Source organism: Dipodomys merriami, unplaced genomic scaffold (genome assembly GCF_024711535.1).
Source record: "Dipodomys merriami isolate MVZ:Mamm:240054 unplaced genomic scaffold, mDipMer1.0.p SCAF_55, whole genome shotgun sequence".
NCBI lineage: Eukaryota > Metazoa > Chordata > Mammalia > Rodentia > Heteromyidae > Dipodomys > Dipodomys merriami.
The window spans coordinates 448,655-463,169 of NW_027206124.1; the positions used below are offsets into that span (position 1 = coordinate 448,655).

At 42.4% G+C, this 14,515-nt stretch overlaps 1 protein-coding gene across 22 annotated transcripts in view; it reads right to left on the reverse strand.

The window, feature by feature from the left end:
• Window positions 1–969: 969 nt before the first annotated feature.
• Window positions 970–14,515, reverse strand: part of LOC138811691 (RNA binding protein fox-1 homolog 2) — a 245,889-nt gene continuing 232,343 nt past the window's right edge. For 9 of the 22 annotated variants that reach the window (XM_069999400.1, XM_069999398.1, XM_069999399.1 and 6 more), the window contains 4 exons: window positions 13,246–13,322; window positions 8,382–8,470; window positions 7,938–8,010; window positions 970–6,327 (listed from right to left, as the gene is read on the reverse strand). In XM_069999400.1, coding sequence (XP_069855501.1) covers window positions 6,273–6,327; window positions 7,938–8,010; window positions 8,382–8,470; window positions 13,246–13,322 — 294 coding nt within the window. In that variant the 3' untranslated portion in view covers window positions 970–6,272. Of the gene's footprint in view, window positions 6,328–7,937; window positions 8,011–8,381; window positions 8,471–13,245; window positions 13,323–13,487; window positions 13,520–14,515 lie in introns of those variants that run through there. The other 13 variants (XM_069999413.1, XM_069999408.1, XM_069999410.1 and 10 more) reach the window with 3 other exon arrangements.

Below are 14,515 nucleotides of genomic sequence, written 5' to 3' on the forward strand. Positions count from 1 at the left end.
AGAGATGAGGTCACAGAGCAGGGGAGTCATGGAGGTCCTCCGCACCTTGGTCTGACATGGACAGCCCCTACTGGATGGGCCCGCATCAGAGCACCACAGCAGCTGTGTCCCTGCTTTGTGGGCCAGGGCAGCAGGGTGAGCGGTAGCGAGCAGATGGCAGTCAGAAGAGGCTTACTTTATTAGTTTGCCGTAAGATGAGAACATGGGATATAGCAAAAACAAACAAAAAAACCAACACCCCCAAACACAAAAAACCCCACTAAAAATGTTTATGATTTAAGCATATTTAAATACCAAGATGATCCTAGAGAGAAAAGGTTAACCATGCAAAAGAGGAGGTCAAAGTCCCAAAGCTGAGAGAGCAGGGTAGATATGGGTCTGCTTGTGAGACGATGGCCTCTTCCACAAGAACAGGAGAAAGAAAAAAGAATGGGTGGGATACAAGTAGGCTTGTGACACTGACAGCCAAATTTATTCAAGGAGACGCTATGTGATGACTCCATAATCTTCACAGAAAAGGAAGCAGGATTACCTCGTGGGGTGAAGTTAAAGGAGTTGGAGATGGAAAGAGGGTGTTATGGTAACTTCAGACATTGAGCAATTATTGGCAGTGAAACCAATGTATTAAGGGGTAGCTAACAGGTCCAGGTAAGAAAGAGGTATCGTAGGGCACATTCCCATTCAGGAAAACGCAAAGGAGCTGGCGGAGTGGTAGGCGGCTCAGGAGGTTAGGGGAGAGTGAACGCATGCAATTGCAAAGGGATTTCAGAACTCTGGACAGATGGAAGCTCACTGGCTGCAGACCCCAGACAGCAGCTGGTGGTCCCATCTATCTGCCAGTTTACCACCTTCTGCAGGAAGAGCTGTGGTTTTCCTTCTTCCTTTTACCATCCTGTGAATCCAGGGAACACCTTGTAAACTTCAGGTGGAGGCAACAGGGAAAGAGGATCAATACACACAGGCCAAAGATGGTGTTTCTCTCTTTTATTTAAAAACAGTGCTTCATTACCATTCGCAAAGGGTGAGGCAGTCCTCCTCCTTTGCTTAAGTTTATAAAAGCCAGCAACATGATCAATAATTTATACACATGGAGAGTAATACAAAAAATAAGGAAGAAAAGCTAAAGATCTAACTACTCCGACCTTCACAATTCCAGCTACTTGATAATAATAGGAGTAACCCAATGAATACTGTATGGTCTGAAAGCTACTATACAATATGATTCTTAAGGAGAAGGGAGGGGAATTAGAGACTGTCACAAAGCCCTGGGGTGCTTCTCTGGAGTTGGCAGGGAAACAGGGCCCTGGGCAAGCGGCTCGGGTGTCCTAGGAAGTGAGTCTTGGGGAGGACGGGAGGGGAGGAGGCAAGGCCAGGTGGTCAATTGTACAAACATCCCATGGATGCCCCCAAGACCCAAATGTACCTGTTCTGCCATGGCAATGGGAGGGGCCAGAGAATCCGTGGTGCACGTGGGGCCCGGCCAGTCCCTGCCATGGGTGGGGGTGGGGAGGAGAGGAGAGGTTCTGCGGCAGCGGCGCTTGAGCCTTGCAAAGATCTGGACTGAAAAGCTCAGAGCCTCAGGTGGGTGAGCCTGTCAAGGACAAGGAAACTCCTCTGGCTCTCTCCTCACTTTGTAGCCCTAGTGTCAGCCCAGCCTGGCTTCAAATATTCACAAGCAGAATGATAACATAAGAAAAAAAAATTCATGTCCTTTAAGGGGGAAAAATAGGATCAATTCATCACTCGATATATAATACAGCCAAAATGAGCTGCCGAATAAGCACGCGCACACAAAAATACTGTGAACAGAAAATACGAGGAAACGAAGAAGCTGGGAGTCTTCATGGGGTGCAGACATCACTTAAAGCACTTATCAGTCCCCAGGAAAAAAAACAACAACAACAACAAACCAAAACATTTTCTTTTTGAAAAATTCAAAAACCTCACATGCCCGCTGGGGAATCTGGTATTGGTAATAGGCAGGGGGAGAGGGGAGATAAAGAGAATCTGGGTTCCCTTTTTGCTTGCCAGGGTGAGCTGAGCCCTCATGTCACTGGCAGGTATAGCACCACCAGGCAGAGGACCATGGCCCTATGCTGGTGGTCTCCATAAAGGCAAGGTTTGAGTTTTGGCTGTTGAGCAGTTCTCAGTTACCAATCCCTGCCAACCAGCACTACCATGGCTGAATTGATCTACCGTTTTCCTGAGTAAACTGTAACTGGTTACAGTTTCGGTAACATGCATAAGAACTCGGCTACTACAGCCACCTGCAATACTTCAGGGGTCCCTCCATCCCTTGGCTCCTCATCCTAGCGCCTCTCACTGAGAAATGCCATAACTGGTAGTCTGGTCTGTGAGCTGTATTTTCAAAGCAAGGTGCCAGAGACTCTACTGTACTCAGTGATTGAGAGGGCACAGGCTGGCTTAGGACACCCAGAGCCGACTTGGAAAGGGCCCTGTTTCTTGCTCTAGCTCCTGGATGGCTATTGCCTGGCTGATCAGTAAAGCAAGGATGAAGGAAGTACACAGGAAAAGGACAGGGAGGGAAGAGGCTTTTGGACAGTAACATTTCCAAAAAAATATAGTGTTTTATGCAACAGAGAATCAAATGTCACTGTTGTATACTACAAAGAGTCAGACATTCTCAAGAGCATGACAAAATAAAACACACACGTTTACATCCGATGTTCACCTTGCCCACTATTTTTTTTCCTATCTTAAAACAGTGCAAACAGGTAACTTATGCTTTTTAAAACATCACGACCCCTTCCCCACCCTCCCCTCCCCAAGTCCCTTTCCTCCTAATATCTGGGGGAAAAAAATCTGCAATTCTGCAAATGTTACTGTGCTAGAGAGTTGCAAGCAGCAGAGAATCGGCTAACCTGGGCAAAGAGGGAAAGTTCACCCCTCTCCCTCTTGAAATGTCCAGGTGCTAACCAAACTGTCCCTTAGTTGGCCTTGTTCTTCTGCCAAAAGGAAGTACATCCCTGGGGCAGCTTCCACCCCATCTTATAGTCCGTCATATCTGGAAGCTACGTCGTTACTGGATGGTGGTGATAACTGATGTTTGCTACGTCTCTAGTAAAGCATACCCTAAATTAAGAGCAGTTCAGCCCCTGAGGAGTCCACATTCGAGGAAAAGCTGCTATCACTGATTTCTATTGACTAGATAGCCACTAGCTCCCCTTGAACTAAGAGCTGAGCCCCAGTTGACTTCTTTAAAGAAAGAAAATATACTGGCTCCATTCAGACTGAGGCTGCTGGAGGATGATAGTGATAGGTTTTGTTAAACCTGAGAGCCTTAAAAATCGATGAATCACAATGATGGATCTGAGTTAATGCAGTTGAACTATGGAACACAGGAATTCTAGAAAAGACCTAAGGGCAGCTCTCTGGGATGAAAGAGGGATATCCAATAAAGGTTTTAACTAGGGGTCTCCCTAAAGGAGGCCGACTTCTAAGAATAAGATGCCTAGTATAGAAAGTCCAGGTCATGGATGAGAGCGAAGTTGAGAAGGCCATCCTTGAACTGTGATTCAGCAACAGTAAGCTTTTTGAAAATTTATCAGCCTACATCCCCTAGAGAAGTTATTCATAAAATGCCAACCCCTTTGGCTGTGTCAGGAACGCAGAAGCACAGATGCCTCAAGGAACCTGCCTCTGGTGACGCTGATGGGAGGGGACCTCCAAGCTCCACAGCGGATGGGGAGGCTGATACTGTGAGATCAGGATGGTTGAGAGGGCTTCGATTCTCAGCGTTGACCCTGAAAACCAGAGGGCCCTTGCATAAGAAGCAGAATTCCAAGTATTCTGTCTCAGAAAAGGGAGCTGGAGAAAGCGACACAGAAGAGCACCCCTGGCAATACAGCAGGAACACCCTGGAAAACAGAGCTTGCCTTGGAGGCCTCAGCCAGAACCAGCTGAACTGAAGTGCACAAAGGCTCCTCAAAGCCTGGACTCTGCCTCTTTTGGAAGGCTATGGGAGGGAGCTGCCTTCTCTACCTTGCCGGCTATCCTCATTCCTATCCAAGAAAAGAGAAACATTCTCACTCCTCTGCCACAAATATCACCAGTGAGGACTTGATGGGGTCTCCACCCGGCTAAGTGGCTTGCTACTTTGGGAGAATGACCCTAATGTCTGTTTCTTCAGTCAGCGGACATTCTCCCTCAAAACCAAAGTAAAAGAAAGAACCTCCCTGCCCTCATTCCCCAGAACTCTGTAAGCCCCCAGCCCTTGTCCTCACCTAAAATATTTATATACACACAATATTGTCTTAACAGCAACAAACCTAACTTTGGCTTGGGGGAGGAGGCAGCCCTGTGAATGGCCATTTGCTTGAACTGTCTTGTCCTTTACTCTATTGGCTTCCTCCTTCCCCGAATCCATGAGTGCACCAGGCCTGGAGTTTCTTTGCCATCTCCCCAGGTTATTAGGGAAGAGGGATGGGAAGAGGGAGATGTCTCCATGTGGCAGGCCAGTGCCCTCCCAGACATCAGTTTACAAAGAATGCTTGATACTGTCACATGTCAGTCATTTTAATTCAGGGACACGAAATCAGCTTATCAGAAAAGAACGTGTGGAGGCAGGAGTTAAAAAAAAAATCAAACAAAACCCATAATAAAGCAGAAGCTCCACGTCTCTGAACTACTCCCTTTAGCAGCTATCCCTTGGGGTGAAAGTTCACCCTAGTACCAGTGTGAGCAGAGCAAGGAGCCAGCGGACCATACTTGCCCACTTCCTAATGCTTTTTGTTTTGGAAACACTGTCAGACTTTTGTCTTTACTAGTTATAGCCCGGAGCTTTCTCCCCTACCTTGCTAACATACAACTAAAGCTAGACAGCAACTGCAGTGACTCACTGTGTGGACTCTGCAGGGGACCCTTGCCGTTTCATAGCTTCTTTTCTTGGTGGGCTCTAGATTTTGTTTCCTGTAGTGTTAATGTGCACCAAGTGGTTCAGGTGCTCAGCTGGTATCTTTGGAGGATAATGCGAAGCTGGGTGGAATGGCCAAGAGAGCTGGAGACTGTGGATAGAGAAGTGACTCACAGAGGCTCTGGAAGATGAAAATTCCTATGGCTTTGGGGTGAATGCAAAGTGCCTCTGCCTGTCCTCAAGTGTCTTTATCACCAACACTCCCAGGGGCAGCTGGCCTAGGGGCTTGACCTTTCCCCAACAGATGCTTTATTATGTTTTCAAATAAATTGTACTGATTTTCTGTTGCAAGCAAGATAAGGAATATCAGACTTAGTATTCCTTTTTCCTCTTCTGAACCCTCCTTAATGGCTCTCAAAATTTTTATTTTGACTCTTCAAGCTGTGCCAAGATACCTGGAGGAAATCTGGCTATTTATTCTCTGTCCCTGGATACGAAACTCCTGAATGTTGAGGACATGGGAGCAGCATGTAACTGAAGAACAGATGAGCTACACGGTGGTTACAGAAGTAGCCAGCAGATGTGCTAGGATTGGAGGAAAGAAAAGAAACAAGTGTTTTCATACTCCAGAGTTCATTCTGAGATTGGTTTCCTAATGAGGTGTTTATTATCCACAGTCTGAGAGCGTGTTTGGAAATATCAACACTGTAATTCCAAAAGCTATGCCAACTGTCTCAGGCTGGGTGTGTAAGATGATTGTAAAAAGAATGGAGAAGACAGGAGGGAAGGAGGAGAGGAAAAGTGTTTTTAATTCTCCTGCTTTGCAAGCACAAATTCCTCTCTAGTGGCATGTGGATTCCAGCCACAGCCAATCAGAATCTCCTGCCAAAGACCAGAATTCAGAAGACTAGAAGAATATGCTGCTGCAGAAAGATCTCTTCCACTTCTGTTGTCCCCAGCCACGCAGCACCAGATACACTTTGGTAATTCTGTCTGCCGATTTCTGATCAGATGCATATCTCTGCTCCTAGTGTCTCTCCTTCCTCATCAACTGCCTTTTCCGTGACTGACAGAATAAGCTAGGCACGGACATATAGACATGGAAATGCATTATCTTTTTTTTTTGTTTGTTTGTTTTTCGTTTACCACAGTTAAAAAAAAAGAAAAAAAAAGAAAAAAATGCACAATCTTTGGAACAAAAGAATTAAAGGCAGAAATTTAAAGGAAAAATACATATTCAAAGAACATAGTGAGGTATAAAAAAGTATTCTCTCTTTTTTTGTGTTTTTTTTGTTTGTTTGTTTGTATTTCCTCTTCATCTTGCTATAGAGTTCCTCTACTAGTAAATATTGCAATAGCCAGGCCTCATGAACTGGGGGCTGTCCCATTTGCAGGGGTTTCACGTCACTTCAGTAGGGGGCAAATCGGCTGTAGCCACCTCGGTATAAACTCGCCTGTAGTGATTAAAGACAAAAATAATTAGACAGCTGATGAGAGCAGCATCACAAATGAAGAAACGTGTCTTGGGGATGGATTTGGGGAAATGGCTTCCTTTGAAACTTCAGTGAAAGGGGCCACATACTGCCTGGTGAAGTCAGGAAACCAACTTCTGCCTCCAAGGTGCACCAGCCAGAGTCCAACACAACACCTACTTTATTAATCAGCCCAGAACGGAGACTTAATGAAGTTCAAGCTGAGTTTAGCAAACAGAATGATTTTGACCAGAATGGGTCTTTCTTTACCCTGATACATAATCACAATCCTTACCAGAGACCCATCAGGGGCATGTGTTACTTCTGATCTTTATTTTTGACATGAATTCGTGTCACATCCTGTGTTTGAGATGATTCAACTTAAGTTCATCTTTCAACTATATATACATAAAAATCCATTTCCTTTGCAATCTATCTATTGGATTGATTCTACAACTGCCCAAGGTTACCAAAACCAGTGGATACTCCGGTCCCATATATATATATATATCTCCTCTATATGCTTTCAGTCATCTTTAGAATACTTTTAATTCTTTCCCTAGTATTTCAGTTCTTTCTATGGATGTGAAATGTATTCACATGAAGGGCTGAGTATATACTAACTAGTTTGTTTCTTTCAACTTTATCTGATGGCTTATCTCTGTCAAGAAGTTCCCCAGAAATCTACCTTTCTTTGGCTCATTTTTTATATAGGACTTTTTACATATGATTTTTATCAGAAACATCCACTGTTGTGCTATTACTCTCTCTGCTTCAATTCTAAACATACTTTCCCCGAAGACCTTATCTTTTCTGTCCCCAAACCTTCATCAGCGGGCTTTCGTTGGGAAAAGTGGCAGGCTCTCATATTTCACACCTTAACTTTTTCACTTCATTCTGCTTCCCTCTCAGACAATACTGCCCATGTATGGAAGTAGCTGCCTAGCTGCATTCTGTGTTGGAGAGAATGCCTGATGTTAGGAGGTCCCACTGAGGCAAAGCCTGCCTGGCCAGTAAGTCCCATTCACTAGAACTAAAGTTTTTCTAGCCAGACCCAAGAATATTGCAGTAAGGACTTTGGTTAGGGTAGATTATTCTAGATAAGCTCTACGGTCATCTTTCATTTTTTTCCATGAAAATATCACTTTTTGCCAATGATAAAATGTTATTGATAGAATAATATCTACCAGAAGGCTTAGGAATTAGCAGAGATATGCTTTGGATCTGCAATTCAAAATGATATATATTATGATCTTTGGAAAGCTTGCTCTGATTTTTATTCTCCAGTCTTTGCCAGTATCAATCAATAAAATTATGACAATGGCATGTATCTAACACTGGAACTTGTTCCCTTACTCCTCTTCTAAATGATGTCATTATTCATCGAAGACAGGCACTACCCATTCCTTTCTAAGCCACATAGCTGATATACAGATAACGACAGTGACGTGAAGTTTCCAGTGACCTAGGAGGCTCTCACATTGTGGCAACAGATGAAGGACTGAACTGATCCTTTCTCGAGACCTTTTATAGTCTGTATGTAAAAGTTAGAGGGAGAAAAACAGTTTAAGGGAAAATGTATATTCACTTACCACAGCGCCAACTCCATAGCTAGCGGCAGGGGCAAGGGCATGGTAGGGGTCGGCTGTGTACACCCTGCCATAACTGGAAAAAAGAAGCACAATCAGAAAGAGAAGAAAAGGGTTTACTCTGCTAAAGATGTGAGTTATTTAGTCTTGAATTGTTATTAGGAAAATTCTACCTGAATGCAGTCCTGAAATATTCTGAAGTACTAGAAAGGGAGTTGAAAGAGGAAGAAGGAGACTGCAGTAGCAGATCCAAGAAAATACAACAAGACAGTGAATAGGGGGAGGGGCCCATGGCTCCTATGCTGGCACAGCGAGGCCATGCAGAGCAGACCTGCAGAGAAACCTGCCTGGCAGGAAGCCCAGTGAACTAGGTTCTGCTCTAGCAGTGGTGAGGAGGAAAGGACAACGCTGTGGATGGTGCAGTGCCTGCTCCTGTGATCTACATACCCGTCGCTGTAAGCGGCTGCGGCGGCTGCAGCAGCTGTGGCTGCGGTTGCAGTAGCAGGCTGTGCATATCTGTAGGCTGCATATCCACCCTACAGGAGAAAAGAGAACTGACTTTACAGATACCTCTCCCCCGGGACAGACACACACCTCCCCACCCAACAGACATACAAGTGTAGACACAGGGACAGACAGCAACACAGACACACATGGGAAGAAATGTTTCAAACTGCATTGGTCTTCATGTTATTCCTCTAAAAGGAAATTAAGCTCTAACCAAATTGCTTTCCAATTTGTGACGGTAACAAAAAATAATCTACATAGATAATGCCTATTAAGAAATAGATGTAATTTTGGATCTGTCTTCACAGTGTTTCTTGAACTTTCAAAAAAAAAGTCACAGAATGTTGAGAGAACACTAACAGGAAATGCAAATTATAGAGTTAAAATATGTAACATACTTGGATTGGCTCATTCATTACTAAGAGACTATAGTATACCACAGGAAGGTCTAACCAGATCTGGTCTGGTCCTACCACATTTGTTAAGAAGCTAAGATTATCAGGCAGTATTTAAAAGGAAAGGACAAAGTAGGTCAAGACCAGTGAACTTTATCTTGTGAGACAATGAAGCTTGCCACCTGCTTAAAAAAAAAAAAAAAAGTAGTGTGCTGGGTGCTGGTGGCTCACACCTGTAATCCTAGCAACTCAGGAAGCCGGTTTCTGACGATGGCAGTCCAAAACCAAACTTGTCAGGAAAGTCTGTAGCTCATATCACCAATTAACCAACCACAAGAAAACTGGAAGTGGTGCTGTAGCTCAGAGTAGTAGAGTGCTAGCCTTGAGCAAAAAAAGCTCAATAACAATTCAAGCCCCACGATCGCAAAAAAAGTAGTTGTGACAGACTGTATAGCTTAAAAGCCAAAATATAATTTACCACTGGACCTTTTACAGAAAAGTTTACCAACTCCAATCTACATTTCAGATCCTGGCACATACATGGGGAGCCACTCTAAGCATTTAATGACATCGGCTTTATCTTGCTTTTCCTTCAAAAAGATTGTGTGATTCCTACAGCTTCATTGTAAACTGAGACTTTTCCTTATTTTCAAATATTCTCTCAGCTTGTAATTTCACCTCCATTTATATGAATCAAATATTCAAAAGGTATTATGAATGCCTCAATAATTCATGTCCAGTTTTAGAAAAGACTTCAAAGAGGATCACCACAACCAATGAGCCACAAGATAGGTGACTAACAAGTGGCAAGTCATAATTTCCCTTATCCTTCTAAATTTCCTATTTACACCAAATTCAAACAAAAAATTATTATGCTCTTCCTCTATCAAAATTAAGTGTTTGGTTGGTGCTGGTAGTTCATACCTGTAATCCTAGCTACTCAGAAGATCTAAGGACCAAGGTTTGGAGCCAGCCTGGGCTAGAAAGTCTGTGAGACTATTATCTCCAATTAATGATCAAGAGAGCAGGCAGTGGAGCTGTGGCTCAAGTGTAGAGCCTTGAGAAAAGAAGCTCAGGGACTGTGCCCAAGCCCTGAGTTCAAGCCCCAGGACTGGCACACACACACAGAAAAAGTAATTGATGGGTCATCTGGACACCATTTAAGTCATGAACAGCAGGATGGCATTTTGTTTCTGTAGTCTATGTTTACTTTTCATGGACATCTGAAGCTTTCCACTATTCCTTCTAATATTCAATTCTTTATAAATCTATAAAAGAAATTTCACATTTACTTCTGTGTCACTGCTTAGGATATAAAATAAGTAGCTGCATTTTTCTTTCATTTTGATGGTACTGGGGGGTTTGAACTCAGGACTCCATACTTGCTAGGGAGATGCTTTTTTGTGCTGGTTATTATTCTTTCCTCTTAAGTTGGGGGAGAAAAAGGAATCTTGTAAACTTTTCTGTCTGGGCTGGTCTCAAGCAGTAATTCTCCTGATCTCAGCTAGGATTATAGGTGGGAGCCAGATGAAAACAAATATTTTCTAACGGAACTCTTGCTCTCCTTGCCATCCAATCTAGCAGCTTCTCACTTCTTTTATTTTTATTAAATTTTATTTTGGAAAAACCTATAATTTTATGGGCTACTAGAGCTCTTCACTTTTGGTGTGAGCTGGTTCTGGGGTTTGAACTCAGGGCCTGGGCACGATCCCCGAGCTTCTTTTGGTCAAGGCTAGCATTCTATCACTTGTACCACACAACTCCATATCCACGCCCCCCCCCCTTTTTTTGGGTAGTTTATTGCAAATAAAGAATCTCATGGACTTTTCTGCCTGGCTGGCTTTGAACTAAGCTTCTCAGATCTCAGCCTCTTAAGTAGCTAGGATTACAGGTGTGAGCCACTAGCACCTGGTGTTTTTTTCTTTTATGACTTACGCTTTCTGTAATTGAAGAAACTGCAATGTGAGGGCAAATGTACTCTTGCTTTTTAAGTCTACAGTGTGTGAAGTCATTTGAAGTAGTTTGGAATATATATTAAAAACAACCTGATTGGCTTTAGCAGCTATGTATTTACTTTTTTTTTTGGTCGTGGGGTTTGAACTCTGGGCCTGGGCGCTGGCCCTCAGCTCTTCAGCTCAAGGCTAGTACTCTACTTCTTGAGCCACAGTGCCACTTCTGGTTTCCTGGTGGTTAATTTGAGATACGAGCTCACTGACTTCCTTGCCTGAGCTGGGCTTGAACTGTGATCCTCAGATTTCAGCCTCCTGAGTAACTAGGATTGCAGGTATATAAGCCACTGGTGTCTGGCTTGTATTTAGTTCTTTAAAGTATAATTTCCTACTCATTTACAAATTCTTCTATAAAGATGATGCTACTAAGTATTACCAAACACTGGCAGTAAAATGGTAATGGGTATGAACATGGCAGAAAGTATTTTCCAGGTCTAGTTGTGATCAGTGGTTTCTTGGAATTCCAACCACGTCTATTGGAATGGGCAAGCCAAACTGATCTGGCAAAGCTCTAGATCTTGGTTGCAACAGAGTTCACCAAAGTATTTCTTTTACTTTTTTTTTTTTTTTTGCCAGTCTTGGGGCTTGAACTTAGGTACTGTCCCTGAGCTTCTTCTTGCTCAAGGCTAGCACTCTACTACTTGAGCCACAGTGCCACTTCTGGATTTTTCTGAGTAGTTTACTGGAAATGAGAGTCTCATAGACTTTCCTGCCTAGGCTGGCTTCGAACTGCAATCTTCAGATCTCAGCCTCCTGAGTAGCTAGGATTACAGGTGTGAGCCACTGGCACCTGACTTACCTTGGTTTTTATAGGGTTCTAAAGATGACACAAAGCAATACAAGCATTTACTATATAAAGCAAAAGTTGATTAGTATGACTGAATTTTTAGTTGGACCCCAAAGGCTTGATTTTTCATAATATTGAGACTTGCTTTCATTAGCTTAGAATTAAAGCTTTGTAAAAGCAAGAGCAATCTAACATGTGGTCTATCCTTAAACATCTAAACTAATAAAAGCAGTTAATGTTCAATTCTTGCTTCCCTAGGTAAAGTACTACAGAATAGTCTCATTAAAGAGTTCTGAGGCCCAAGAGTCCTCATTGAGGGTGGCTTCAGGCTCAACCCCTGGAAGCCTGAGTAGAGATAATGGGGCTACTTTTAGTATAATTTTTCCAATTACAGCTTTGATCTGGATCCTACAAATTCTGAGAAAAAAAGAGGTTCTAAGTGAGGTACAAAAGGAGTAATTCCCTACAGTTTCTGTGGCCTTCAAGAAGACAGAGGGACCACTTTGTTGAGAAGTTATGTCACTGTTAACCCACAGCATTCCAAATAATGACAACTATAGTAAAGTTTCTTCCTTCCCACTCAGAAGGAAATGGACATTATCCATGGGCTATGGTTTCCTTCTTTTGCAAGTGAATGTGACTTTGAAGTCTGAACTTGATGAGGCTGTTTGTGCATCAAGTGTAGGAAAATAGGGCAGGAATGAACTGTTTTACTGACAATGACAGGATCAAGAAGAATGTCAACACCAAGGGGAAAAACCCAACATTAATATGTTTAAAAAATCAGATAACTTTTCAACCTGGCTACTCTCATAAAGACTTTAGTATGATAATGATACTATAGAGAAGTACTTCAAAGGAGTGCTATGTATAGGATGGACGGGTAATAGCATAATGAAGCAATTCACCAATTACTCCAAATTAAAAAACTCAATTGCACATCATGAATTTATTCTTTTTAGATATTTATGCTAAGCATTTCTGGATACTTAACTGGATATTCAAAAATATAATTTAACAAAATGTGTGAAAAAAAACCCATCTAGGTATATTTATTTCTATTCTGGATTTCAGAGTGCATAAAGATTCCAGGCTGAGCAACTGCTTAGTGCTCATTTCTACCAATAATCTGAAGGTTTTGTTGAACATGAGAACAAAGTGCAGTTTGAAACACCAGGTTTTCATTACTGTTTCTTAAATTTTTCAAAAAGAATAAGGTGGGAAAGGAGTAGGAGAGAGGGTTCAGGCGTGGGGAGGGGATATGGCGCCACATTTATTAATCACATTAAAAACTAAGCATGCCAACATCTGGAGCTAAAACAACCAGCAAAATCACCACGTTCAGACTCAGTATTGGCTAACTCTATCTATCCCAGCATTCTCTTGGGACAGCGGTTTGCCCTAGGCTCTACCACAAGCTCGGTGAAGTACACAGCCTCAATTACTAGAGCGTGCAGCCACAACGACCTGGTATTACGGAAACAGTCAGTCACCACTTGAGTTAACATTCCATACCCTAACGACTGGCCCCTCCCCAGCCCAAAGGAAGAGTAAATCTTGCCCACCCAGCCCTGACCCACACCACAATGTTAATAATTATAACAAGCAGTAACCCATCTGTTATATCAGAGAAGGGAACAGAGACTCCACTGAGAGATTTAGAGTGAGATGTTAACATTTCTTCAGCTGACTGCACAAACAAACAAACAAAAAAAAGAGGAGAAATAATTCATTTGGAGATATGAAGTCATGAATAGCTGATGTGTATTGCTTTTAACCATGCACTGATGCAAAACTGAAGCAACCATTAATAATAAAAATTAAAAAGGACATATGTATTTACACACAATCAGACCTGTTTGATCTGAAGCAGTTTGCAGATTCTATCTGTGTGTGATTTGAAATAAAACAAAAATGGGGATTAGCATGGCCACAGCACACCCTAATGTAGGAGGGCACACACGGACAGCTTTCTGGAACTCTGAGAGCTGCCTAAATTTGGCTGGCTAATCCTGATTCAAATAGATACATGCCCCTTGAAAGGTAATTACTCTCTAATTCTTTTGTAATTCATTCTCAATAACACCTAGGGTTCCCAACTGGAGCAGTCCAATGCTGCATCGCTTCCTATTCAACCTGCCTGACCCACAGTACTCATTTGTCTGTTCATCTTTTGGCAACAACTGCATATTCTGATTTACAATGTTCTTAAATCTTTCCTGCATTTGAAAATTTTATTTTTCAACTACTCTTAACACATCTGTTTTTCTAGTTTAATGCTGTTGCTTTGAGATCCTTTTCTGCAAGGACTTCTGAAGCTGTTAAAGGAAAGCCTCTTTCCCATGCCTAGTGTCATCTCCTTGGGATTCTTACTCTGTGCTGAATCAACTTAACCATCTAGTTAACCTTATACTGTTGCCATAGCCAGCTACAGTATTTTTCCACAGTCTATGGCTGTGTTTTAAACTAGAACAAAATAGAAGAGTTCTAAATGTTGTTCCTCCTGTATCTGAGCTTTATCTGCCTATTTATTAGGTTTAACTCACACTGGTTTTATTAACCTTACACTGATAGACCTTTATCTCATCTTAATTTTACCCTTGCCTTTAATTTCATTATATTTTTGCTTTAGGTTTACATTAAAACAGGACTTTGGTGAGCATGTGATGTCAAGACACCTTCTTTCTACCTGAAAGACAATGACATGTGACACTGAGGAGGAGAGTGTATATTTCAAGACCAGAAGACAAAAATGAAGGCTTATTATCTCCATGTAGTGCATAGATCAACAGAGCAAGGTGAGTGTGTATGTGTGTGTGTGTGTGTGTGTGTGTGTGTGTGTGTGTGTGTGTGTGTATGTGTATTTAGGTAGGGGAGGTGAGT